The sequence below is a fragment of the Ips typographus genome, linkage group LG15 (assembly GCF_016097725.1).
Source record: "Ips typographus isolate SLU linkage group LG15, UJ_Ityp_2.0, whole genome shotgun sequence".
Taxonomy (NCBI): domain Eukaryota; kingdom Metazoa; phylum Arthropoda; class Insecta; order Coleoptera; family Curculionidae; genus Ips; species Ips typographus.
In genome coordinates, this window is record NC_138436.1 from 8,092,064 (window position 1) to 8,116,362 (window position 24,299).

The window sequence follows — 24,299 nt, forward strand, 5'->3', positions numbered from 1 at the left end:
ATGACTGTTTTAAGCACATTTTTGGAATCCTCACTAAATTTCCTATCTAATGACACTAAAAAACACTCAAAAATTAGGTACAGTCAGGGAGAAAAGTGAGGTCAAAGTTTAAACAGTCAGAAACACAGTTTTTAGGACAGTCAGAGACAAAATCACGTGTAAAACCCACTTGGAGTGACAAAATGACAGTTTTAAGCACATTTTTGGAATCCTCACTAAATTTCCTATCTAATGACACTAAAAAACACTTCAAAATTTGGTACAGTCAGGGAGAAAAGTTGTGTCAAAGTTTCAACTGCCAGAAAGACAGTCAGGGACAAAATCGCTTGTAAAACTCACTTGGAGTGAGAAAATTACTGTTTTAAGCACATTTTTGAAATCCTCACTAAATTTCCTACCCAATGACACTAAAAAACCTTACAAAATTTAGTACAGTCAGATAAAAAAACGCTGTCAAAGTACAAACTCTCAGAAAGACAGTTTGTAAAGACAGTCAGGGACAAAATCACCTCTAAAACCCACTTGGAGGGAAGAAATGACTGTTTTAAGCACATTTTTGGAATCCTCACTAAATTTCCTATCTAATGACACTAAAAAACACTCAAAAATTAGGTACAGTCAGGGAGAAAAGTGAGGTCAAAGTTTAAACAGTCAGAAACACAGTTTTTAGGACAGTCAGAGACAAAATCACGTGTAAAACCCACTTGGAGTTTGAAAATGACTGTTTTAAGCACATTTTTGGAATCCTCACTAAATTTCCTATCCAGTGACACTAAAAAACATTAAAAAATTTGGTACAGTCAGGGAGAAAAGTGAGGTCAAAGTTTAAACAGTCAGAAACACAGTTTTTAGGACAGTCAGAGACAAAATCACGTGTAAAACCCACTTGGAGTTTGAAAATGACTGTTTTAAGCACATTTTTGGAATCCTCACTAAATTTCCTATCTAATGACACTAAAAAACACTCAAAAATTAGGTACAGTCAGGGAGAAAAGTGAGGTCAAAGTTTAAACAGTCAGAAACACAGTTTTTAGGACAGTCAGAGACAAAATCACGTGTAAAACCCACTTGGAGTTTGAAAATGACTGTTTTAAGCACATTTTTGGAATCCTCACTAAATTTCCTATCCAGTGACACTAAAAAACATTAAAAAATTTGGTACAGTCAGGGAGAAAAGTGAGGTCAAAGTTTAAACAGTCAGAAACACAGTTTTTAGGACAGTCAGAGACAAAATCACGTGTAAAACCCACTTGGAGTTTGAAAATGACTGTTTTAAGCACATTTTTGGAATCCTCACTAAATTTCCTATCCAGTGACACTAAAAAACACTCAAAAATTAGGTACAGTCAGGGAGAAAAGTGAGGTCAAAGTTTAAACAGTCAGAAACACAGTTTTTAGGACAGTCAGAGACAAAATCACGTGTAAAACCCACTTGGAGTGACAAAATGACAGTTTTAAGCACATTTTTGGAATCCTCACTAAATTTCCTATCTAATGACACTAAAAAACACTCAAAAATTAGGTACAGTCAGGGAGAAAAGTGAGGTCAAAGTTTAAACAGTCAGAAACACAGTTTTTAGGACAGTCAGAGACAAAATCACGTGTAAAACCCACTTGGAGTGACAAAATGACAGTTTTAAGCACATTTTTGGAATCCTCACTAAATTTCCTATCTAATGACACTAAAAAACACTTCAAAATTTGGTACAGTCAGGGAGAAAAGTTGTGTCAAAGTTTCAACTGCCAGAAAGACAGTCAGGGACAAAATCGCTTGTAAAACTCACTTGGAGTGAGAAAATTACTGTTTTAAGCACATTTTTGAAATCCTCACTAAATTTCCTACCCAATGACACTAAAAAACCTTACAAAATTTAGTACAGTCAGATAAAAAAACGCTGTCAAAGTACAAACTCTCAGAAAGACAGTTTGTAAAGACAGTCAGGGACAAAATCACCTCTAAAACCCACTTGGAGGGAAGAAATGACTGTTTTAAGCACATTTTTGGAATCCTCACTAAATTTCCTATCTAATGTCATAAAAAACACTCCAAAATTTAGTACAGTCAGGGAGAAAAGTGGTGTCAAAGTTTGAACTGCCAGAAACACAGTTTGTAAGGACAGTCAGGGACAAAATCGACTCTAAAACCCACTTGGAGTGGGAAAATTACTGTTTTAAGCACAGTTTTAGAATCCTCACTAAATTTCCTATCTAATGACACTAAAAAGCACTACAAAATTGGGTACAGTCAGGGAGAAAAATGGTGTCAAAGTTTCAACTGCCAAAGAGACAGTTTGTAAGGACAGTCAGGGACAAAATCGACTCTAAAACCCACTTGGAGTGAGGAAATGACTGTTTTAAGCACATTTTTGGAATCCTCACTAAATTTCCTATCCAATGACACTAAAAAACACTTTAAAATTAAGTACAGTCAGGGAGAAAAGGGGTGTAAAAGTTTGAACTGCCAGAAAGACCGTTTGTAAGGATAGTCAGGAACAAAATCGCTTGTAAAACCCACTTGGAGTGAGAAAATGACAGTTTTAAGCACATTTTTGGAATCCTCACTAAATTTCCTATCCAATGACATAAAAAACACTTAAAAATTTAGTACAGTCAGAAAGCAAAGTGGTATCAAAGTTTCAACTGTCAGAAAGACTGTTTGTAAGGACAGTCAGGGACAAAAACGCTTGTAAAACCCACTTGGAGTTACAAAATGCCTGTTTTAAGCACATTTTTGGAATCCTCACTAAATTTCCTATCTAACGACACTAAAAAACACTTACAAATTTGGTACAGTCAGGGAGAAAAGTGAGGTCAAAGTTTAAACAGTCAGAAACACAGTTTTTAGGACAGTAAGAGACAAAATAACGTGTAAAACCCACTTGGAGTTTGAAAATGACTGTTTCAAGCACATTTTTGGAATCCTCACTAAATTTCCTATCTAATGACACTAAAAAACACTCCAAAATTTGGTACAGTCAGGGAGAAAAGTGGTGTCAAAATTTCAACTGCCAGAAAGACAGTCAGGGACAAAATCGCTCGTAAAACCCACTTGGAGTGACAAAATGACGGTTTTAAGCACATTTTTGGAATCCTCCCTAAATTTCCTATCTAGTGACACCAAAAAAACACCAGAAAATTGAGTACAGCCAGGGAGAAAAGTGTTTGAAACCACTCTACTTACAATCCGTAAATTTAGTCGCAATGTCCGCTCCAGCGCAAGAAACGAGTCGAATTCACTGGTTGCCCGCCCACGTGACCTACGCCCGAAGCACGCGCACACTGGCACGTGACCCCCCCCGACTGTCAAACTGCATTCATTGACAGCCGGAGCTGTCAACCGGGTGACGTTTGTGGTTATGTTATTCGATTTGTTTACCTTTCAGGGAGTCAGTTTTCCAGGTTTTTTTTTTAGGGCCAAACGGAATGAATTAGAGCGGTTCCGTTGGGCGGCCCCAAAATGCCGAGTTCGTTGCTGTTTGGCGTCAACAACGAGGGCAGAGTGTACACGTTGTCGACGGGCGGCTCCATGTGGCGCGAGCTGCCCTACAATGGGCAGGAGTTCAAAAAATTGTCGGGCGTGCCCTTTTTCTTGTGGGGCCTGGGCGGCGACCATCAATTGTACGTCTACGTTCACGGTTTGGACATTCCCATTCGTATCCGAGAGGAGTCCTACGAGAATGAGGTTAGTTAGGCCTGCTTTCTAGATGGGGCTTTCGGTCAGACGCCATTTTGTGGTGCCAGAGGCCTCTGGAGGACATTTTGTAGTGCCAGAGGCCTCTGGAAGACATTTTCGAGTGCCAGAAGCCTCGGAAATGTCATTTAAGTGATTTGAAACTGCCAGATGCCTCTAGAGGCCATTTTTAATTTGCCAGAAGCCTCTAAGAGGTATTTAAGCTTGCCAGAGGCCTCTGGAAGACATTTTTAAGTGCCAGAAGCCTCTGAAACGTCATTTAAGTGATTTGAAACTGCCAGAAGCCTCTGGAAGACATTTTTAATTTGCCAGAAGCCTCTGAAATGTCATTTAAGTGATTTGAAACTGCCAGATGCCTCTGGAGGACATTTTTAATTTGCCAGAAGCCTCTAAGAGGTATTTAAGCTTGCCAGAGGCCTCTGGAAGACATTTTTAAGTGCCAGAAGCCTCTGAAACGTCATTTAAGTGATTTGAAACTGCCAGAAGCCTCTGGAAGACATTTTTAATTTGCCAGAAGCCTCTGAAATGTCATTTAAGTGATTTGAAACTGCCAGATGCCTCTGGAGGACATTTTTAATTTGCCAGAAGCCTCTAAGAGGTATTTAAGCTTGCCAGAGGCCTCTGGAAGACATTTTGAAGTGCCAGAAGCCTCTGAAATGTCATTTAAGTCATTTGAAACTGCCAGAGGCCTCTGGAGGACATTTTTAATTTGCCAGAAGCCTCTAACAGGTATTTAAGCTTGCCAGAGGCCTCTGGAAGACATTTTGAAGTGCCAGAAGCCTCGGAAATGTTATTTAAGTCATTTGAAACTGCCAGAGGCCTCTGGAAGACATTTTTAATTGCCAGAAGCCTCTGAAACGTCATTTAAGTGATTTGAAACTGCCAGAAGCCTCTGGAGGACATTTTTAATTTGCCAGAGGCCTCGGGAAGACATTTTTAAGTGCCAGAAGCCTCTGAAATGTCATTTAAGTCATTTGAAACTGCCAGAGGCCTCTAGAGGACATTTTTAATTTGCCAGAAGCCTCTAACACGTATTTAGGCTTGCCAGAGGCCTCTGGAAGACATTTTTAAGTGCCAGAAGCCTCTGAAACGTCATTTAAGTGATTTGAAACTGCCAGAAGCCTCTGGAGGACATTTTTAATTTGCCAGAAGCCTCTAAGAGTTATTTAAGCTTGCCAGAGGCCTCTGGAAGACATTTTGGAGTGCCGGAAGCCTCTGAAATGTCATTTAAGTCATTTGAAACTGCCAGATGCCTCTGGAGGACATTTTTAATTTGCCAGAAGCCTCTAACACGTATTTAGGCTTGCCAGAAGCCTCTAGAGGACATTTTTAATTTGCCAGAAGCCTCTAAGAGGTATTTAAGCTTGCCAGAGGCCTCTGGGAGACATTTTTAAGTGCCAGAAGCCTCTGAAACGTCATTTAAGTCATTTGAAACTGCCAGATGCCTCTAGAGGACATTTTTAATTTGCCAGAAGCCTCTAACACGTTTTTAGGCTTGCCAGAAGCCTCTAGAGGACATTTTTAATTTGCCAGAAGCCTCTAAGAGGTATTTAAGCTTGCCAGAGGCCTCTGGGAGACATTTTTAAGTGCCAGAAGCCTCTAACACGTATTTAGGCTTGCCAGAAGCCTCTAGAGGACATTTTTAATTTGCCAGAAGCCTCTAACACGTATTTAGGCTTGCCAGAGGCCTCTGGAAGACATTTTTAAGTGCCAGAAGCCTCTGAAACGTCATTTAAGTGATTTGAAACTGCCAGAGGCCTCTGGAGGACATTTTTAATTTGCCAGAAGCCTCTAAGAGTTATTTAAGCTTGCCAGAGGCCTCTGGAAGACATTTTGGAGTGCCGGAAGCCTCTGAAACGTCATTTAAGTGATTTGAAACTGCCAGAAGCCTCTGGAGGACATTTTTAATTTGCCAGAAGCCTCTGGAGGCCATTTTGGCTTTGCCAGAAGCCTCTACAATAACAAAAGAAACTGATCCAATTGACCCGGGGATCAGTTTCGGTTTGCCCCCACTAAACGATGTGATCACGTGGGAGTAGTTGGATCAGTTTGCTCTTCAAAAGGAACGTCAAAATGTCACCTGTCAAAAAATTTTGACACTTTTTGCGTTTGTGCAGAGATGGTTGCCTATCGAGGGCTTCAGCTCGAGACTGTTACCGACCGATCGCTGTCATTTTTCCAACGCCGACGGTACCATTGACAGATCCATCGACAAAATCCGTCTACCATCGATGGCGTGGCAATGGGAAGGTAACTATATGGGCAAATACGTCATAGATATACAGGGTGTCCGTTTTACACGCTCAACCATTAAATCCGGTGATCGGGTATGCCGTTTGGCCGCTAGAGGGAGTCAAAGTTGACCGTTAATTCAAAACCAATCACACGCGCAGCGTTCTGGTTAAACGCCATTAACTCGGTTATTTGACAAGTGACAGTAAAAGTGATTAGAAATAAAATTGTAGAGGACATTCCGAGGTTTCCAAAAATACCATAAAATCACGTGATTGAGTTCACTGTTTAGCCGCTAGAGGGCGTCAAAGTTGACCGTTAATTCAAAACCAATCACATGCGCAGCGTTCTGATTAAACGCCATTAACTCGGTTATTTGACAAGTGACAGTAAAAGTGGTTAGAAATAAAATTGTAGAGAACATTCCGAGATTTCCAAAAATACCATAAAATCTGGTGATTGATTATACCGTTTAGCCGCTAGAGGGCGTCAAAGTTGACCGTTAATTCAAAACCAATCACATGCGCAGCGTTCTGATTAAACGCCATTAACTCGGTTATTTGACAAGTGACAGTAAAAGTGGTTAGAAATAAAATTGTAGAGAACATTCCGAGATTTCCAAAAATACCATAAAATCTGGTGATTGGTTATACCGTTTAGCCGCTAGAGGGCGTTAAAGTTGACTGTTAATTCAAAACCAATCACATGCGCAGCGTTCTGGTTAAACGTCATTAACTCGGTTATTTGACAAGTGACAGTAAAAGTGGTAAGAAATAAATTTGTAGAGAACATTCCGAGCTTTCCAAAAATACCATAAAATCACGTGATTGAGTTCACCGTTTGGCCGCTAGAGGGCGTCAAAGTTGACCGTTAATTCAAAACCAATCACACGCGCAGCGTTTTGGTTAAACGTCACAATAACTCGGTTATTTGACAAGTGACAGTAAAAGTGATTAGAAATAAAATTGTAGAGGACATTCCGAGGTTTCCAAAAATACCATAAAATCCGGTGATCGAGTTCACCGTTTGGCCGCTAGAGGGCGTCAAAGTTGACCGTTAATTCAAAACCAATCAGCCGCGCAGCGGTTTGGTTAAACGTCAATAACTCGGTTATTTGACAAGTGACAGTAAAAGTGGTTAGAAATAAAATTGTAGAGAACATTCCGAGATTTCCAAAAATACCATAAAATCTGGTGATTGATTTCACCGTTTAGCCGCTAGAGGGCGTCAAAGTTGACCGTTAATTCAAAACCAATCAACCGCGCAGCGGTTTGGTTAAACGTCAAAAACTCGGTTATTTGACAAGTGACAGTAAAAGTGGTTAGAAATAAAATTGTAGAGAACATTCCGAGATTTCCAAAAATACCATAAAATCTGGTGATTGATTATACCGTTTAGCCGCCAGAGGGCGTCAAAGTTGACCGTTAATTCAAAACCAATCAACCGCGCAGCGGTTTGGTTAAACGTCAAAAACTCGGTTATTTGACAAGTGACAGTAAAAGTGGTAAGAAATAAAATTGTAGGGGACATTCCGAGCTTTCCAAAAATACCATAAAACCAGGTGATTGACTTCACCGTTTGGCCGCTAGAGGGCGTCAAATCGAAATTTCTAAAACGGTCGAACTTAAATCCAAATTTTGCCCTAATCACCCGGTATAAAGACGAAAAAAAAACCGGACACCCTGTATACGCGTGCAATGGCCTCTAAGTGGGCGGCGAATGTACCGTAATGGCGTCACGCAGGCGACTGGCAGCTGGAATTGACGTTGGACGGGCGGCCGCTCGACCATAATGGGTGGACGTACGCGGTCGATTTTCCCGCCCAATTTTCCGCCAAAAAACAGTGGAAAAGCTGCGTGCGCCGCCGTTTGTGGACGAGAACGGCCAAATACTGCGCCATGAACAGTTGGTGCGCCATTGCGCCCCTCCACAAGGACGCCACCAAGGTACGTCTGTCAAAATGACGTCAGTTTTGGCGCTACAAACTTGATTTTTTTTCGTCAAGATGGCCGCGACTTTGACCTTTTTTTTGGTGTTTTTTTCGAAATTCTACCTCCTCTAGTTCCGGAGATATTTACACAAAATGGCGGTGGTGTCACGTAGCTTTTGACAGGCTGTCAAATCCGCCATTTTCATTTTAGAAAGTTGAAATTTCCAGTCAAGCTAGCCATGACCTTGCGGCGTGACCTCGCAATTTTCCCGCGTTTTTCAGTGTCAAATTTTGACAGATGACAGAAAAGTGACAGCCTGGCGCCTAAAATGACCTGGCGGCCATTTTAGGCGCTTTTCCGGTAATGTCAGTGCGTTTTGACAGTTTTGACAGCCGAATCAATAATGTTGCATTTTTTTATTGAAAAAAAAAAAAAACTGTATTATTATTAAGCTTTTTGCGCAGAAAAGTGTATTTTTTGTGTTTTTCACCCCGTTTTTGGCCAATATCTCCCTTCGGGGAGGTTTCAGAGCAAAAATGCCCTCTATCAATGTGTAGAGAATGAAATTCTCTACAACTTTGCTTCTTTACGCTTTTTTGCTATTTTGCCAAATAACGGAATTATGGTCGGTTGAATTTGCTCGGGTCGAAACAGTTTTCCGTGCACCCCACTGTTCAACCCTTAATAACTCCCCTATTTGGCAATTTAGGGTGAAAGTCCCAAGAATAGAAAAGATAGAGCAGAAAAAGGGCTTTCAGAAAATACCATAAAAAAAGTCAGTTAGTTGCACGGTTTGGCCGCTAGAGGGCGTTGAAAATTCAATTGTGAATATCTCCAAAACTAGACGAGTTGGAGGGTTAAATTTTTCAGGGTTGGTTAGAGGGTTAAAAAGGCTTGAAATTTGTATTCTTGACATTTTGACGTAAATCGCTTAGTTTGGGCGTTAAAATCCAAAAATCCAGACAACCCCCCAAACTAATTTCTTGACAAAAGTGCACCATTCCTTTTAACCCTTAATAACTCCCTTATTTGGCAATTTAGGGTGAAAGTCCCAAGAATGGAAAAGATAGAGCAGAAAAAGGGCTTTCAGAAAATACCATAAAAAAAGTCAGTTAGTTGCACGGTTTGGCCGCTAGAGGGCGTTGAAAATTCAATTGTAAATATCTCCAAAACTGGACGAGTTGGAGGGTTGAAATTTTGTAGGGTGGTTAGAGGGTTAAAAAGGCTTGAAATTTGTATTCTTGACATTTTGGCGTAAATTGCCTAGTTTGGGCGTTAAAATCCAAAAACCCAGACAACCCCCCAAACTAATTTCTTGACAAAAGTGCACCAGCCCTTTTAACCCTAAATAACTCCCTTATTTGGCAATTTAGGGCAAAAGTCCCGAGAATGGAAAAGATAGAGGAGGAAAAGGGCTTTCAGAAAATACCATAAAATAAGTCAATTAGTTGCACGGTTTGGCCGCTAGAGGGCGTCGAAAATTCAATTGTAAATATCTCTAAAACTAGACGAGTTGGAGGGTTGAATTTTTTCAGGGTGGTTAGAGGGTTAAAAAGGCTTGAAATTTCTATTCTTGACATTTTAATAATAATAATAATATGTATTTATTTAGCATAATAGCTATCCAATAAACAACTTAAAAGTATACAATGCAAAAAAAATGACTTATACAAAACACAGATAGAAAAAATACATTTATAAGTAAAACCGTCACTAAACACTACACTGCTCTAAAATATGTGTTCTGATCATTATCTTAAAACTACACAATTGATCACAGTCCCTAATTTTTCGTGGCAACATGTTGAATTTATACAATCCCTTATACAACACAGAATTCAACATTTGACTAGAACGACATCTTTCCATCAATACAAAATTTGAACAATTTCTTGTGCCATAATTATGTACATCTTTAAAAACCTTAATCCTATCACAAACATATGAGGGCAACAAATTATTTTTTATTTTAAATACAAACACATACACACTAAAATCAATTTTTTGCTTTACAGACAAAAAGTTTAAAACATTGAGCATAGTTTCGATCGGAGTATAACGGTTACATTTCAGAATAGTTCTCATTGCTCGGTTTTGGATTTTCTGGATCTGGTCAATCTTAAAAGCTGGTAAGTTATACAGTATGGAGGAACAGAATTCGAGATGAGGAGCAGCTATCGTGTTATACAATAACAATTTTGTAGCGAGTGATAACTGATGTCCTATTCTTGCAATAAAACTTACTTTTTTTGCGAATTTTCGAGTAACATAATCGGCATGAGCGTAAAAGTTAAGTTCAGAATCAAATGTTATTCCTAAGTATTTAATCTGGTTGGTATGATCAATTTTTCTGTTGTCAATAACTATATTTAGATCCTCAAAATTTACGTTTTTTAGACTATGACTTTTGCCAAAAATGCAAAACTTTGATTTTTCAATATTTACACACAATTTATTATTGCAAAGCCATTTGAATAATTTGGCCAGATCATTATTCACAGTACGCTGCATATCACCCAGATCTCCCCCCGTCAAATATAACATGGTATCATCCGCAAACATTTCTATTTTACATCCACTTACTGTACTAACAATGTCATTAACATATAATAAAAATAACAAGGGACCCAAAACTGTTCCCTGCGGAACTCCATTCAAAACATTTAATGCGTCAGATATGCTGTCCTTAAATTTAACCCTTTGCTGTCTATTAACCAAATACGAATTAAACCACCTCAAAACGTCACCCTTAATGCCCATGTTGTCAAGCTTACGCAACAATACCTCCCTATTAACGGTCTCGAAAGCCCTCCTAAAGTCTAGAAATACAGCCATAACAAAATTACCCTTATCTATCTCTCTCTTAAAAATATCACACAAGTTAATAACTACAGTTTCGCACGAGTGACGTTCCCGAAAACCAGACTGATTGACTATCAACAAGTTATTTATGTTACAGTGTTCCTGCAACTGCATCTTAACTGCCGCTTCTAATACCTTTTCATAAACTGGTACAGTATTAATAGGTCGAAACTCGCTGTACAAATTAGTGTTTGATACTTTCTGTATGGGAATGACCATTGTCTCTTTCCAGTCATTTGGAAATCTTCCAGTTGAGAGAGATGTATTCAGTATATCTAATAAACGGTTACCTGCAACACCACATACATCACGCAAAACTTTCGTAGAGATTCCACTCACTCCTCCTCCGACGTTTTTCATATTCTTTAAAATATTTTTAAAATCACACATTGACAATTGTTTAAATTTTGCAAACTCAACAAAAACATCGGGGGTCGCAATCAATATTTCGTTTGGTGGAGAACACTGTGGAATGCTATTTACAATTTCAGTAATGCTGTTAACAAAATATTTATTAAACTCTTGAGCTATTAGGATCTCATCAGATATTGTTTGATGCTCAAAAGTTATTTCGTCATTTCTTGAAGACTGTTTCCCCGGTAACAATAATTTTAATTTCTTCCACATTTCAGTAGGATTCGTTCTATTATCGTCAATTATTTGCTTAAAGTATCGCTCTTTTTCGACTTTTATTTGCTTTACTATGTAATTTCGCATTCCCTTGTATTCCCTCCAAACTGCGTCATTGCTCTCCGCAATCGCACGAACATACAAATTATCCCTAATTTGCATATTCTCCTTTACATCATCCGTTATCCACTCTTTATTTAAATGACTTTTCTTAAAAACACATACTTTTTGTGGACACATACTGTTTAAAATTCTTTCAATATCACATACAAAACTATTTGCCAGAACATTCACATCAGCACTTTTATTATGCCATGTCCCATCAATAAAATAATCATGTAAAACATTTACGTCGTAGTTTTTCATTGATCGATACTGTTTTATGACGTCAAAATTTTCATCGGACTTTTCGTCCGGTACGATGGACAAAATAGAATGGTCGCTAATCTTAGGTGTCAAGTGTACATTAAATGAAAGGTTTTTGTCACTAGTTATTATGTAGTCAATCAGGGTTCTGCTCGTATTCGTCACTCGCGTGGGAGCGTCAACAACCTGGAAAAATCCATTCAAATAAACGTCAGTTAACAATTTTTCACCATAAAATGATGGTTTCATTAAATCAAAATTAAAATCCCCCATGATTATGTTGACACCCCCAAATTCACCCGCATCATCAAGATAACTCCTGAAATACTCAACAAATCGAGCATTCTCAGTTTGCGGTGGATGGTATAAAACAGAAAAAAGGTACCTTGTTCTTGATATGGAGACCTCAACAGACAAAAGCCACACATAATTGTCAACACATTTCACTGTTTTTACTTTATATTTAACATCATTTCGAATTAAAACTAAAACTCCCCCAGTTCTCCTGTTATCGGTCACGCACTGCTCCAAACAGTACCCGTCAATGTTCAGTTCAACCGGCTCCATATCAGATGACACATGAGTCTCTGACAAAAACACCATTTTGGGCTTCCAATCATTTACCAGTGTCATAATATTGTCCTTGTTATTTATATACCCCTGGCAGTTAAAATACAGAATACTGGAAGTTAGGGTTACGTTCTTATTTAATTGCTACTGGATATATTTGTTTTTGCGACTTTTTTCGATGCGTTTGTACGTTTCGCACTCTGAGTGATCCCATACAATATGATTCGTTTTTAAATTCAGTTTGTATTTTTCATTAGATGCAACACAATTTATGCATTTCACGGGATTTCCCTGACAGTCTTTGACGTCATGCTCTCCGGCACATTTCGCACACGTTTTTTTGTCTTTGCATTCCTTTTGCAAGTGTCCGTATTTGTTGCAATTGTAGCATCGAACTATACCGTAGTCATCGTATATCCAACATCGGTTCCATCCCAGATTCATTTTCTGCCTTATCATCAACGAGTTATATGTGTCAGAGTCAGTTTCAAAAATTATGTTGAATCTCCTATTTACCACTTGCATTTTTCTTAATATCTGCAGTTTAAAACTATTGTTACTTCCTCCTAGGTCATTCTGCTTCATAACCCTCTTAATAATGTCGTCATCCGTAGATTGGTATTCCCCCTCGTCAACCCCAACCACTTTGATTCTGTGTTCGCGTGTTTTCGGTCTATCGACCTTATAGGTATCTCCAAGTTTCTGTTGAATTTCCGATTGTACTGCTGTAATCTCTTTCTCATTGCCACAGGTCAGTATTAAACCTCCATCCCGAGTTGTGCGTCCCATAGAGACGCCGATGCCTAGTTCTCCCGGCTTCACCTTGTCTTGTAAATCTCTCTTAATTTGAGTCACATCGTTCTGCTGGTTTTTTTGTTTTACTAACAGGATCTTAGTGTTGTTCGGTTTATTTGTAGATGTTACTGATGCATAAGTCGATGTTGTCGAGTGGGAAACAACAGTATCTGCATTGATCACTTGAGATTGTTTCAGTTTTTCTATTTCCGACTTAAGGCATTGGTTCTCAGATAAAAGCTGGTCAACTTTCTGATTTAACTCGTTTGTAGTCTTGAGTAGCAATCCCAATGTAAGGTTCATTTCTTCAATGAGATACAGGTCAACACCCTCATCCACCCTACTCCGTTTCCTAGACCTCAAGTTTGTACCCTCTTCACAATAGGCATCACCACTACACTGTTTGCATTTCCATGTTGCCTTCTTCATGTGGAATCCCCGTAATTCGATATTTTCGCACTTACCATGGTAAAAGCTCTTACACGACACACATTGAATAATAGCCTTTACATCATCAAAATTCAGTTTGCATTTAAAACAGTTTGATCCTCCAGGATCATTTCCATCCGTAATATCCATCGCCACGAACTCGTTGCCCTTTTATCGGGCCGAGCACCAGTCTTAACTATTTGCACTTTTTGCACTTGTCTCCTATTGTTCACACTTATTTCCTAATTCACTACCAACTGGTTTATAAATCGACTAAGCAATGTGTCCAGATGAATCAAGCACATTAAATTTTACTACCAGCACGAAAGTCGCGAATTTCTGAGTAATAGTTCTCTGAAAAAACGGAAAAAGCAACGGAGCTCACCATACACACGACCATACGTTAAAAGAGATCAGAACTCAGAATTTTAGCGTAAATCGCTTAGTTTGGCCGCAAAGCGGCAAAAACCCACACATCCCCCCCACCCCCGTTTCTTGACAAAAGTACCCCAGTCCCTTTAACCCTAAATAACTCCCTTATTTGGCAATTTAGGGCAAAAGTCCCAAGAATAGAAAAGATAGAGCAGAAAAAGGGCTTTCAGAAAATACCATAAAATAAGTCAGTTAGTTGCACGGTTTGGCCGCTAGAGGGCGTTGAAAATTCAATTGTAAATATCTCCAAAACTAGACGAGTTGGAGGGTTGAAATTTTTAGGGTTGGTTAGAGGGTTAAAAAGGCTTGAAATTTGTATTCTTGACATTTTGACGTAAATCGCTTAGTTTGGGCGTTAAAATCCAAAAACCCAGACAACCCCCCAAACTAATTTCTTGACAAAAGTGCACCATTCCTTTTAACCCTTAATAACTCCCTTATTTGGCAATTTAGGGCAAAAGTCCCAAGAATAGAAAAGATAGAGCAAGAAAAGGGCTTTCAGAAAATACCATAAAATAAATCAATTAGTTGCACGGTTTGGCCGCTAGGGGGCGTTGAAAATTCAATTGTAAATATCTCTAAAATTAGACGAGTTGGAGGGTTGAATTTTTTCAGGGTGGTTAGAGGGTTAAAAAGGCTTGAAATTTGTATTCTTGTCATTTTGGCGTAAATTGCCTAGTTTGGGCGTTAAAATCCAAAAACCCAGACAACCCTCCAAACTAATTTCTTGACAAAAGTGCACCATTTCTTTTAACCCTTAATAACTCCCTTATTTGGCAATTTAGGGTAAAAGTCCCGAGAATGGAAAAGATAGAGCAGAAAAAGGGCTTTCAGAAAATACCATAAAATAAGTCAGTTAGTTGCACGGTTTGGCCGCTAGAGGGCGTTGAAAATTCAATTGTAAATATCTCCAAAACTAGACGAGTTGGAGGGTTAAAATTTTTCAGGGTGGTTAGAGGGTTAAAAAGGCTTGAAATTTGTATTCTTGACATTTTGGCGTAAATTGCCTAGTTTGGGCGTTAAAATCCAAAAACCCATTCAACCCCCCTTCCCCTGTTTCTTGACAAAAGTGCACCATTCCTTTTAACCCTTAATAACTCCCTTATTTGGCAATTTAGGGTGAAAGTCCCAAGAATAGAAAAGAGAGAGCAAGAAAAGGGCTTTCAGAAAATACCATAAAATAAGTCAATTAGTTGCACGGTTTGGCCGCTAGGGGGCGTTGAAAATTCAATTGTAAATATCTCCAAAACTGGACGAGTTGGAGGGTTAAAATTTTTAGGGTTGGTTAGAGGGTTAAAAGGGCTTGAAATTTGTATTCTTGACATTTTGACGTAAATTGCATAGTTTGGGCGTTAAAATCCAAAAACCCATTCAACCCCCCTTCCCCTGTTTCTTGACAAAAGTGCCCCAGTCCCTTTAACCCTAAATAACTCCCTTATTTGGCAATTTAGGGTAAAAGTCCCGAGAATGGAAAAGATAGAGCAGAAAAAGGCCTTTCAGAAAATACCATAAAATAAGTCAGTTAGTTGCACGGTTTGGCCGCTAGAGGGCGTTGAAAATTCAATTGTAAATATCTCCAAAACTAGACGAGTTGGAGGGTTGAAATTTTTAGGGTTGGTTAGAGGGTTAAAAGGGCTTGAAATTTGTATTCTTGTCATTTTGGCGTAAATTGCCTAGTTTGGCCGCAAAGCGGCAAAAACCCAGACAACCCCCCCACCCCCGTTTCTTGACAAAAGTACCCCAGTCCCTTTAACCCTAAATAACTCCCTTATTTGGCAATTTAGGGCAAAAGTCCCGAGAATGGAAAAGATAGAGGAGGAAAAGGGCTTTCAGAAAATACCATAAAATAAGTGGATTAGTTGCACGGTTTGGCCGCTAGGGGGCGTTGAAAATTCAATTGTAAATATCTCCAAAACTAGACGAGTTGGAGGGTTGAAATTTTTAGGGTTGGTTAGAGGGTTAAAAAGGCTTGAAATTTGTATTCTTGACATTTTGGCGTAAATTGCCTAGTTTGGGCGTAAAAAGCCAAAAACCCAGACAACCCCCCTTCCCCCGTTTCTTGACAAAACTGCCCCAGTCCCTTTAACCCTAAATAACTCCCTTATTTGGCAATTTAGGGCAAAAGTCCCAAGAATAGAAAAGATAGAGCAGAAAAAGGGCTTTCAGAAAATACCATAAAATAAGTGGATTAGTTGCACGGTTTGGCCGCTAGAGGGCGTTGAAAATTCAATTGTGAATATCTCCAAAACTAGACGAGTTGGAGGGTTGAAATTTTTAGGGTGGGTAGAGGGTTAAAAAGGCTTGAAATTTCTATTCTTGACATTTTAGCGTAAATCGCTTAGTTTGGCCGCAAAGCGGCAAAAACCCAGACATCCCCCCCACCCCCGTTTCTTGACAAAAGTACCCCAGTCCCTTTAACCCTAAATAACTCCCTTATTTGGCAATTTAGGGCAAAAGTCCCAAGAATAGAAAAGATAGAGCAAGAAAAGGGCTTTCAGAAAATACCATAAAATAAGTCAATTAGTTGCACGGTTTGGCCGCTAGGGGGCGTTGAAAATTCAATTGTAAATATCTCCAAAACTAGACGAGTTGGAGGGTTGAAATTTTTAGGGTTGGTTAGAGGGTTAAAAAGGCTTGAAATTTGTATTCTTGACATTTTGGCGTAAATTGCCTAGTTTGGGCGTTAAAATCCAAAAACCCATTCAACCCCCCTTCCCCTGTTTCTTGACAAAAGTGCACCATTCCTTTTAACCCTTAATAACTCCCTTATTTGGCAATTTAGGGTGAAAGTTCCAAGAATAGAAAAGATAGAGGAGGAAAAGGGCTTTCAGAAAAGATCATAAAATAAATCAGTTAGTTGCACGGTTTGGCCGCTAGAGGGCGTTGAAAATTCAATTGTACCGTGTTGCATCGCACGTTTCAGGAACCGTACATAGATGTCGCGGTGGGCGGTCAGAACGTGCCCGGCACCGCGCCCGGTACCATTTTGGTGTGGGCCGTGACGTCCCACAACCGGGTGAGCACCAAAAATGGTCGATTTTCGGTCTCCTCGACAATCCGCCCATTTGCAGGTTATGTTCAGGGTGGGCGTGAGCACCAAGTCGCCAGAGGGCGCCCGTTGGAACCAAATCCAGGTACCGCCCGGTTGCGAAATTAATCAAGTCAGCGTGGGACCCTGCGGTCTAGTTTGGGCCGCGCTCCTAGATGGCAGGGCGCTAGTTCGCTTGGGCGTCACCAGGGACACCCTACAAGGTAACCGAAAAATTATTTTATTTATTTTATTTATTTTTTTATTTTTTATTTTTTTATTTTTATTATTTTTTTTTTTATTTTTTTATTTTTTTTTTTTTTTATTTATTTATTTATTTTTTTTTTCTTCAATTTTGACACTTCAAGTCAACGTATGATTTTTTTGGTAACCCCAAATTGTTCACAACCTTTTTGACACTATCTGTCATTTTTTAATTTTTTTTTATTTAATTTTTTTTTTAATTATTTTATTTTTTTATTTATTTTTATTTTTTTTTTTTTATTTTTTTTTATTATTTTATTTTTTCTCATTTTTTATTTTATTTTTTTTTATTTTTTATTTTATTTTTTTTTAGTTTCTTCAATTTTACTTTTGACACTTTCTGTCTTTTTTGACAACTGTCAAACTGCGATTATTTGACATTTTACATCGAAATTTGACACCAGTTTTGATGTGTTGCACAGAATCTATTTGATTGTCTTGTATTTTGACACTTTTGACAATCTGTCAATTTTTGACAGGTGAATCGTGGCTGGAAGTGCGCAGTCCCGGTGACGGTTTGCGCATCACTCAACTGTCAGTGGGCAGTGCGAGCGTGTGGGCTGTCACAAATGACAAGCAAATTTGGTTCAGGTGAGTTTTTTTTACTCTTGACATTTCAAGTCAAAATAACTCGCTTATTTGACACTTTTACGATTGACAGTACATCACGTGATTTAAAAAGAATTTCACGCTCTACAATTTGGTAAAAAAAATCAACTTGACAGCTGTCAAATTAACCGACTTACAAGCTGTCAAAGTTGCGGTTTGACAGTAATTTAATTTTTGACATTTCAAGTCAACGTAACTCGCTTATTTGACACTTTTACAATTGACACTATATCACGTGATTTAAAGGGAATTTCACGCTCTACAATTTGGTAAAAAAATCAACTTGATAGCTGTCAAATTAACCAGATTACAAGCTGTCAAAGTTGTGGTTTGACAGTAATTTTACTTTTGACATTTCAAGTCAAAATAACTCGCTCCCTTGACACTTTTACGATTGACACTATATCACGTGATTTAAAAAGAATTTTACGCTCTACAATTTGGTAAAAAAATCAACTTGATAGCTGTCAAATTAACCGACTTACAAGCTGTCAAAGTTTCGGATCGAGTTTTCACACAATTCACGGTTAAAAATGTGTTTTTTTTGGCGTAACTCGGTTAGTTTTTGAGATATCGTAAAACCGAGTGCACCGGTGGCTTTTCTGGAAAATGTTAGCATAAAATGACGGTTAGACGGACGTTCTAGCTTGAAAAGTAAAAAAGTTGGTTTTTAGTGTGGAAAAGACACTTTCCGCACACAACTTTAACATCGATCAACTTACACCCCTTGAGTTTGTACTCGTTTTCGACTAATTTGGGGTCGGGGAGTTGATTGCAACTGTCAGTTTTACTCTAACTGTCACTGGAAGGGAGAAAATCCAAGATGGCGGCCAAAATTAAAAAAATCGAGTTTATACTCGTTTTCGACTAATTTGGGGTCGCTGATTTCAATTCTGAAATCAGAATTCACGTACTGCTCACCCAAGTCGAGTTTTTGGCAAATTAATCGTTAAAATGTAAATTTTTATCTCTAACTCGGTTAGTTTTCGTGATATCGCAAAACCAACTTTACCAGCGGGTTTTCCAGAAAATTTTAACATAAAATGACGGTAAGACGCACGCTCTAGCGTAAAAAATAAAAAAGTTACGTTTTCAGCGGGAGAAACACTTTCCGCACGCAACTTTTTTGTTTTTCAACTTGGACCCCCGAAGTGACCACTCGTTTTCGACTAATTCAGGGTCGCCGCTTTCAATTCTGCAGTCAGATTTCACCCATCTGTCACTCAGTCCGAGTAACTGACAAATTGACGATTAAAATGTGAATATTTAGCTCTAACTCGGTTAGTTTTTGAGATGTCAAAAAACCGACTTAACCAGCGTGTTTTCCAGGAAATTTTAGCATAAAATGACGGTTAGATGAACGCTCTAGCGTAAAAAATAAAAAAGTTGGTTTTTAGTGCGAGAAAGACACTTTCCGCACGCAACTTTTTTGTTTTCCAACTTGGACCCTCCGAGTTTGTACTCGTTTTCGACTAATTTGGGGTCGGGGAGTTGATTGCAACTGTCAGTTTCACTCTAACTGTCACCGGAAGGGAGAAAATCCAAGATGGCGGCCAAAATTTGAAAAATCGAGTTTATACTCGTTTTCGACTAATTTGGGGTCGGCGAGTCGATTGCAAATGTCAGTTTGACGTTAACTGTCACTGAAGTCGGAAAAAAGAACAAAATGGCTGCATTTTTTTCTGACAGCTGTCATTTGTCAATATTTTCTTCTTTTCTGACAGCTGTCAATTACGGTTTCAGGCAGGGAGTGAAGGGAGAGGGCGCCGGCGTCAGCGAGGAAATGGCGGCGGGCGCGCTGTGGATCGAAATGGTGGGGCGCATGCTCATGGTGTCGGTGACGTCAAACGATCACGTGTTTGCGGTGGGCGCCGACGATCGTCTGATTTACCAGAGAATTGGCATCGGCGCCGCGGATTTCACCGGCAAACGTTGGAGGGCGCTGCGCGCGCCTCTGCAAGTCAGTCGGGCGAGTAGCAATGCGAGTTTGGGTCGCGACAAGTTTCATCGCAGCTTGACTCATCTCGGGGTAACTAACCGATTCATTTACTTAAATGTGGCAACGTTGCAAATTTTTTTTTTTTTTTTTTTTTTTTTTTTTTCCTAACCTGACACTCGTTGCTTTGACCCGAAATAACTCGCTTATTTGACAAGTGACGTCAAAATGTCATAGAAAACAAAAGATAGAGCACATTTCAAGCTTTCCAAAAATATCCCCCCACGAGTTGATTGGTCGCACCGTTTGGCCGCTAGGGGGCGTCAAATTGACAACTAATTTAGTGGATGAAAGCGTTTTTACCAAAATTACTATATTTACGTTACACAGCAACGTTGCCAGATTATTCATTTTTCTAATAATTCTCGTTTAGCGGTGAGTTTTGGCAACGTTGTCAAACTGAGGTTATTTTCCTCGAGTTTGCTGACAAATTGTTGCCAAGTTTACGATTTTTTCTTTTTTCAGAAAACAATTTGTTCAGTTTGGCAACGTTGCCAAAAATTAAAAAAAACGTGTTTATACTCGTTTTCGACTAATTTGGGGTCGGGGAATTCATTGCAACTGTCAGTTTGACGTTAACTGTCACTGGAAGGGAAAAAAACACAAGATGGCGGCCAAAAATTAAAAAAAATGTTCATTATGACAGTTGGGTTGGAATTTTGCAAATAATTTTAGTTTTTTTGAATTCCTTGACGTGAAATTAGTAGAAAAGGAGTTCAAACTCGATTTTTTTGGTGAAATTCAAAATGGCGGTTGTGGGCGCCATTTGCATTTTCCATGCCATTTTGAGTTGAGATAAAGGGGTCGTGTTTGTACTCGTTTTCGACTGATTCGAGGATGCCGAATCGATCTGCACAGTCAGAATTCACGTACTTTTCACTCGGAACGAGTTTTCACAAAATTCAAGGTTAAAAATGTGTTTTTTTTGGCGTAACTCGGTTAGTTTTTGAGATATCGTAAAACCGAGTGCACCGGTGGCTTTTCTGGAAAATTTTAGCATAAAATGACGGTTAGACGGACGTTCTAGCTTGAAAAGCAAGAAAGTTGGTTTTTAGTGTGGAAAAGACACTTTCCGCACACAACTTTAATATCGATCCACTTACACCCCTCGAGTTTGTACTCGTTTTCGACTAATTTGGGGTCAGGAAATCCATTGCAACTGTCAATTTTACTCTAACTGTCACTGGAAGGGAGAAAATCCAAGATGGCGGCCAAAATTTAAAAAATCGAGATTATACTCATTTTCGACTAATTTGGGGTCAGGGAATTGATTGCAACTGTCAGTTTCACTCCAACTGTCACTGGAAGGGAGAAAATCCAAGATGGCGGCCAAAATTTAAAAAATCGAGTTTATACTCGTTTTCGACTAATTTGGGGTCGGGGAATCCATTGCAACTGTCAGTTTGACGTTAACTGTCACCGAATTCGCAGAAATCCAAAATGGCGGTAAAAATTCAAAATTCAAAAAAATTTTTTTTTTTTTACTTTAAACTAAGCTAACTAAACTGATTTGTGACGTCATCATTTATAACCGATCGGTTTCAGAGTCGTCCGAGCAGCATGATCGAACAGTCGAACTTGTCCGAATACGAGGAACAGTCACGTTCGGCTCCGCTCGGGCCCACTTCGTTGCCCGCGGGCGAACCCAAATTCGAAATCGAACCCAAACACCACAAAGCGTGGAGTCCCGTTCGTTCGGTGGGTTCCATCGTTGGTACCGAAGCGCATCCGGAAACGGACGAGAGCGTTTGGAACGAATCGAGTCGCGGCAGTTGCATTTTTAGCGAAGAAGACGAAATGGGATGGGCGGAGTTTGATGCGCCGTGGTCCTGGGTAAGTACAACGTTTGGCAACGCCCCCTGACCAATTGGAAACATTTTTATTCAATTGGCAACGCCCCCTAACCAATAACAAACCAGAACACGCCCCCTGACCAATCAGAAACATTTTTATTCAATTGGCAACGCCCCCTAACCAATAAAGTACCAGGTCACGCCCACTGACCAATCAGAATAATTTTTATTCAATTGGCGACGCCCCCAAACCAAGAACACGCCCCCTGACCAATCAGAGTCATTTTTATTCAATTGGCAACGCCCCCACACCAAGAACACGCCCCCTGACCAATCAGAATCATTTTTATTCAATTGGCAACGCCCCCAAACCAATAACACGCCCCCTGACCAATCAGAGTCATTTTTATTCAATTGGCAACGCCCCCAAACCTAGAACACGCCCCCTGACCAATCAGAGTCATTTTTATTCAATTGGCAACGCCCCCTGGCCAATCAGAATCATTTTTATTCAATTGGCAACGCCCCCACACCAATAACACGCCCCCTGACCAATCAGAGTCATTTTTATTCAATTGGCAACGCCCCCAAACCTAGAACACGCCCCCTGACCAATCAGAGTCATTTTTATTCAATTGGCAACGCCCCCACACCAATAACACGCCCCCTGACCAATCAGAGTCATTTTTATTCAATTGGCAACGCCCCCAAACCTAGAACACGCCCCCTGACCAATCAGAGTCATTTTTATTCAATTGGCAACGCCCCCAAACCAAGAACACGCCCAAGGACCAATCAGAGTCATTTTTATTCAATTGGCAACGCCCCCAAACCAATAACACGCCCCCTGACCAATCAGAGTAATTTTTATTCAATTGTCAACGCCCCCAAACCAATAACAAACAAGAACACGCCCCCTGACCAGTCAGAAACATTTTTATTCAATTGGCAACGCCCCCAAACCAAGAACACGCCCCCTGACCAATCAGAGTCATTTTTATTCAATTGGCAACGCCCCTAAACCAAGAACACGCCCCCTGACCAATCAGACACATTTTTATTCAATTGGCAACGCCCCCAAACCAAGAACACGCCCCCTGACCAATCAGACACATTTTTATTCAATTGTCAACGCCCCCAAACCAATAACAAACGAGAACACGCCCCCTGACCAATCAGAATCATTTTTATTCAATTGGCAACGCCCCCAAACCAAGAACACGCCCCCTGACCAATCAGAGTCATTTTTATTCAATTGGCAACGCCCCCAAACCAAGAACACGCCCCCTGACCAATCAGAATCATTTTTATTCAATTGGCAACGCCCCCTAACCAATAACAAACGAGAACACGCCCACTGACTATTCAGAATTTTTTTTATTCAATTGGCAACGCCTTTTTTGACACGGCTTGCTTTGACCTCAAATAACTTTGTTATTTGACAACTGACGTCAAAATGTCATAGAAAACAAAAGATAGATCACATTCTAAGCTTCCTAAAAATATCCCTAGACGAGTTGATTGGTTGCCCCGTTGGGCCGCTAGAGGGCGTTAAAGTCATCCCTGACAAAAATGTCGTTTTTTTGACACGGCTTGCTTTGATCTCAAATAACTTTCTTATTTGACAAGTGACGTCAAAATGTCATAGAAGAGAAAAGATAGAGCACATTCTAAGCTTTCTAAAAATGTCCCTACAAAGATGGAGTGGTCGGCCCGTTGGGCCGCTAGAGGGCGTCAAAGTTGAAGATTTTTCGTGCGACTAGGTGGAGGCCGGCACGTGTCTCGTAGAGTCCGCCCAGCCGCCCAACTGGTTTCCGGACGCGAATTGCGCCGCCTTGCAGGAGGAGTTCGAACAAGAGTGGCGCAATCGCATTCTGGACGATTTAAAGTGTCGCACGCCCGCATTGGTACGCTTATCATCCGAACCGACCAATCAGAGAGCTTTAAAATTTTTGTTTGTTTTTTTCTCGACCAATCAGAACGCGTTTGCGCAATACGAGAAGGCGGTGGAAACGGCGTCGTGGCTGCACAAGGCGGAGGCGCGCGTCAATTTGGGCGGCGGCCATTTTGTCGATTGCATTCTGCAACTCGAATGGATCCAGACGGCCGGTACTTTGACAGTTCTCAATGCGGACGGAGCGACCTCTATGGTAACGTCATTTTTTGACAATTGACAATTGACAGGTGACAGTTGACAGTTGATTGCAGCATTCGTTTCCGTTGAGCGACGTCACGTGCGTTCAGTTGTCGAGCGAGCCGGGCAGTCCGCGATTGGCCGTTCACACGCCCAGGAATTCCCCGGCCGTCGTGATTTTGCAGTTTCCTAGTGACGTTTTGGTGGAGGAGTGGCAAACTCACTTTTACGCCACCTGCGGCAAGTTGCGGGACGCTAAAGGTACGCTAACGCGAATGCGCGCCATTTTGATTATTTTTTGGCCGCCATGTTGGTTTTTCTTCCTTCCAGTGATAGTTAACGTCAAACTGACAGTTGCAATGGATTCCCCGACCCCAAATTAGTCGAAAACGAGTATAAACTCGATTTTTTTAATTTTGGCCGCCATCTTGGATTTTTTCCCTTCCAGTGACAGTTAACGTCAAACTGACAGTTGCAATGGATTCCCCGACCCCAAATTAGTCGAAAACGAGTACAAACTCGGAGGGTCCAAGTAGG

The 24,299-nt window shown here is 40.1% G+C and overlaps 2 protein-coding genes across 2 annotated transcripts in view; one reads left to right on the plus strand and one right to left on the minus strand.

Moving 5' to 3' along the window:
• The first annotated feature begins 3,387 nt into the window (after positions 1 to 3,387).
• The window catches only part of Pex23 (tectonin beta-propeller repeat-containing peroxin 23), a 34,292-nt gene continuing 13,380 nt past the window's right edge, over positions 3,388 to 24,299 (plus strand). The window contains exons 1-11 of the mRNA XM_081992902.1: positions 3,388 to 3,682; positions 5,809 to 5,941; positions 7,667 to 7,869; positions 16,862 to 16,954; positions 17,010 to 17,190; positions 17,710 to 17,821; positions 19,583 to 19,868; positions 21,381 to 21,668; positions 23,392 to 23,535; positions 23,608 to 23,778; positions 23,837 to 24,023. Of these exons, the coding sequence (XP_081849028.1) occupies positions 3,458 to 3,682; positions 5,809 to 5,941; positions 7,667 to 7,869; positions 16,862 to 16,954; positions 17,010 to 17,190; positions 17,710 to 17,821; positions 19,583 to 19,868; positions 21,381 to 21,668; positions 23,392 to 23,535; positions 23,608 to 23,778; positions 23,837 to 24,023 (2,023 nt within the window). The 5' untranslated portion in view covers positions 3,388 to 3,457. The remainder of the gene's footprint in view (positions 3,683 to 5,808; positions 5,942 to 7,666; positions 7,870 to 16,861; positions 16,955 to 17,009; positions 17,191 to 17,709; positions 17,822 to 19,582; positions 19,869 to 21,380; positions 21,669 to 23,391; positions 23,536 to 23,607; positions 23,779 to 23,836; positions 24,024 to 24,299) is intronic.
• Positions 9,440 to 13,930, minus strand: LOC145738063 (uncharacterized). The gene has a single exon (XM_081992912.1). The coding sequence runs from the start codon at positions 13,654 to 13,656 to the stop codon at positions 12,427 to 12,429; it is 1,230 nt and encodes a 409-aa protein (XP_081849038.1). The 5' UTR covers positions 13,657 to 13,930; the 3' UTR covers positions 9,440 to 12,426.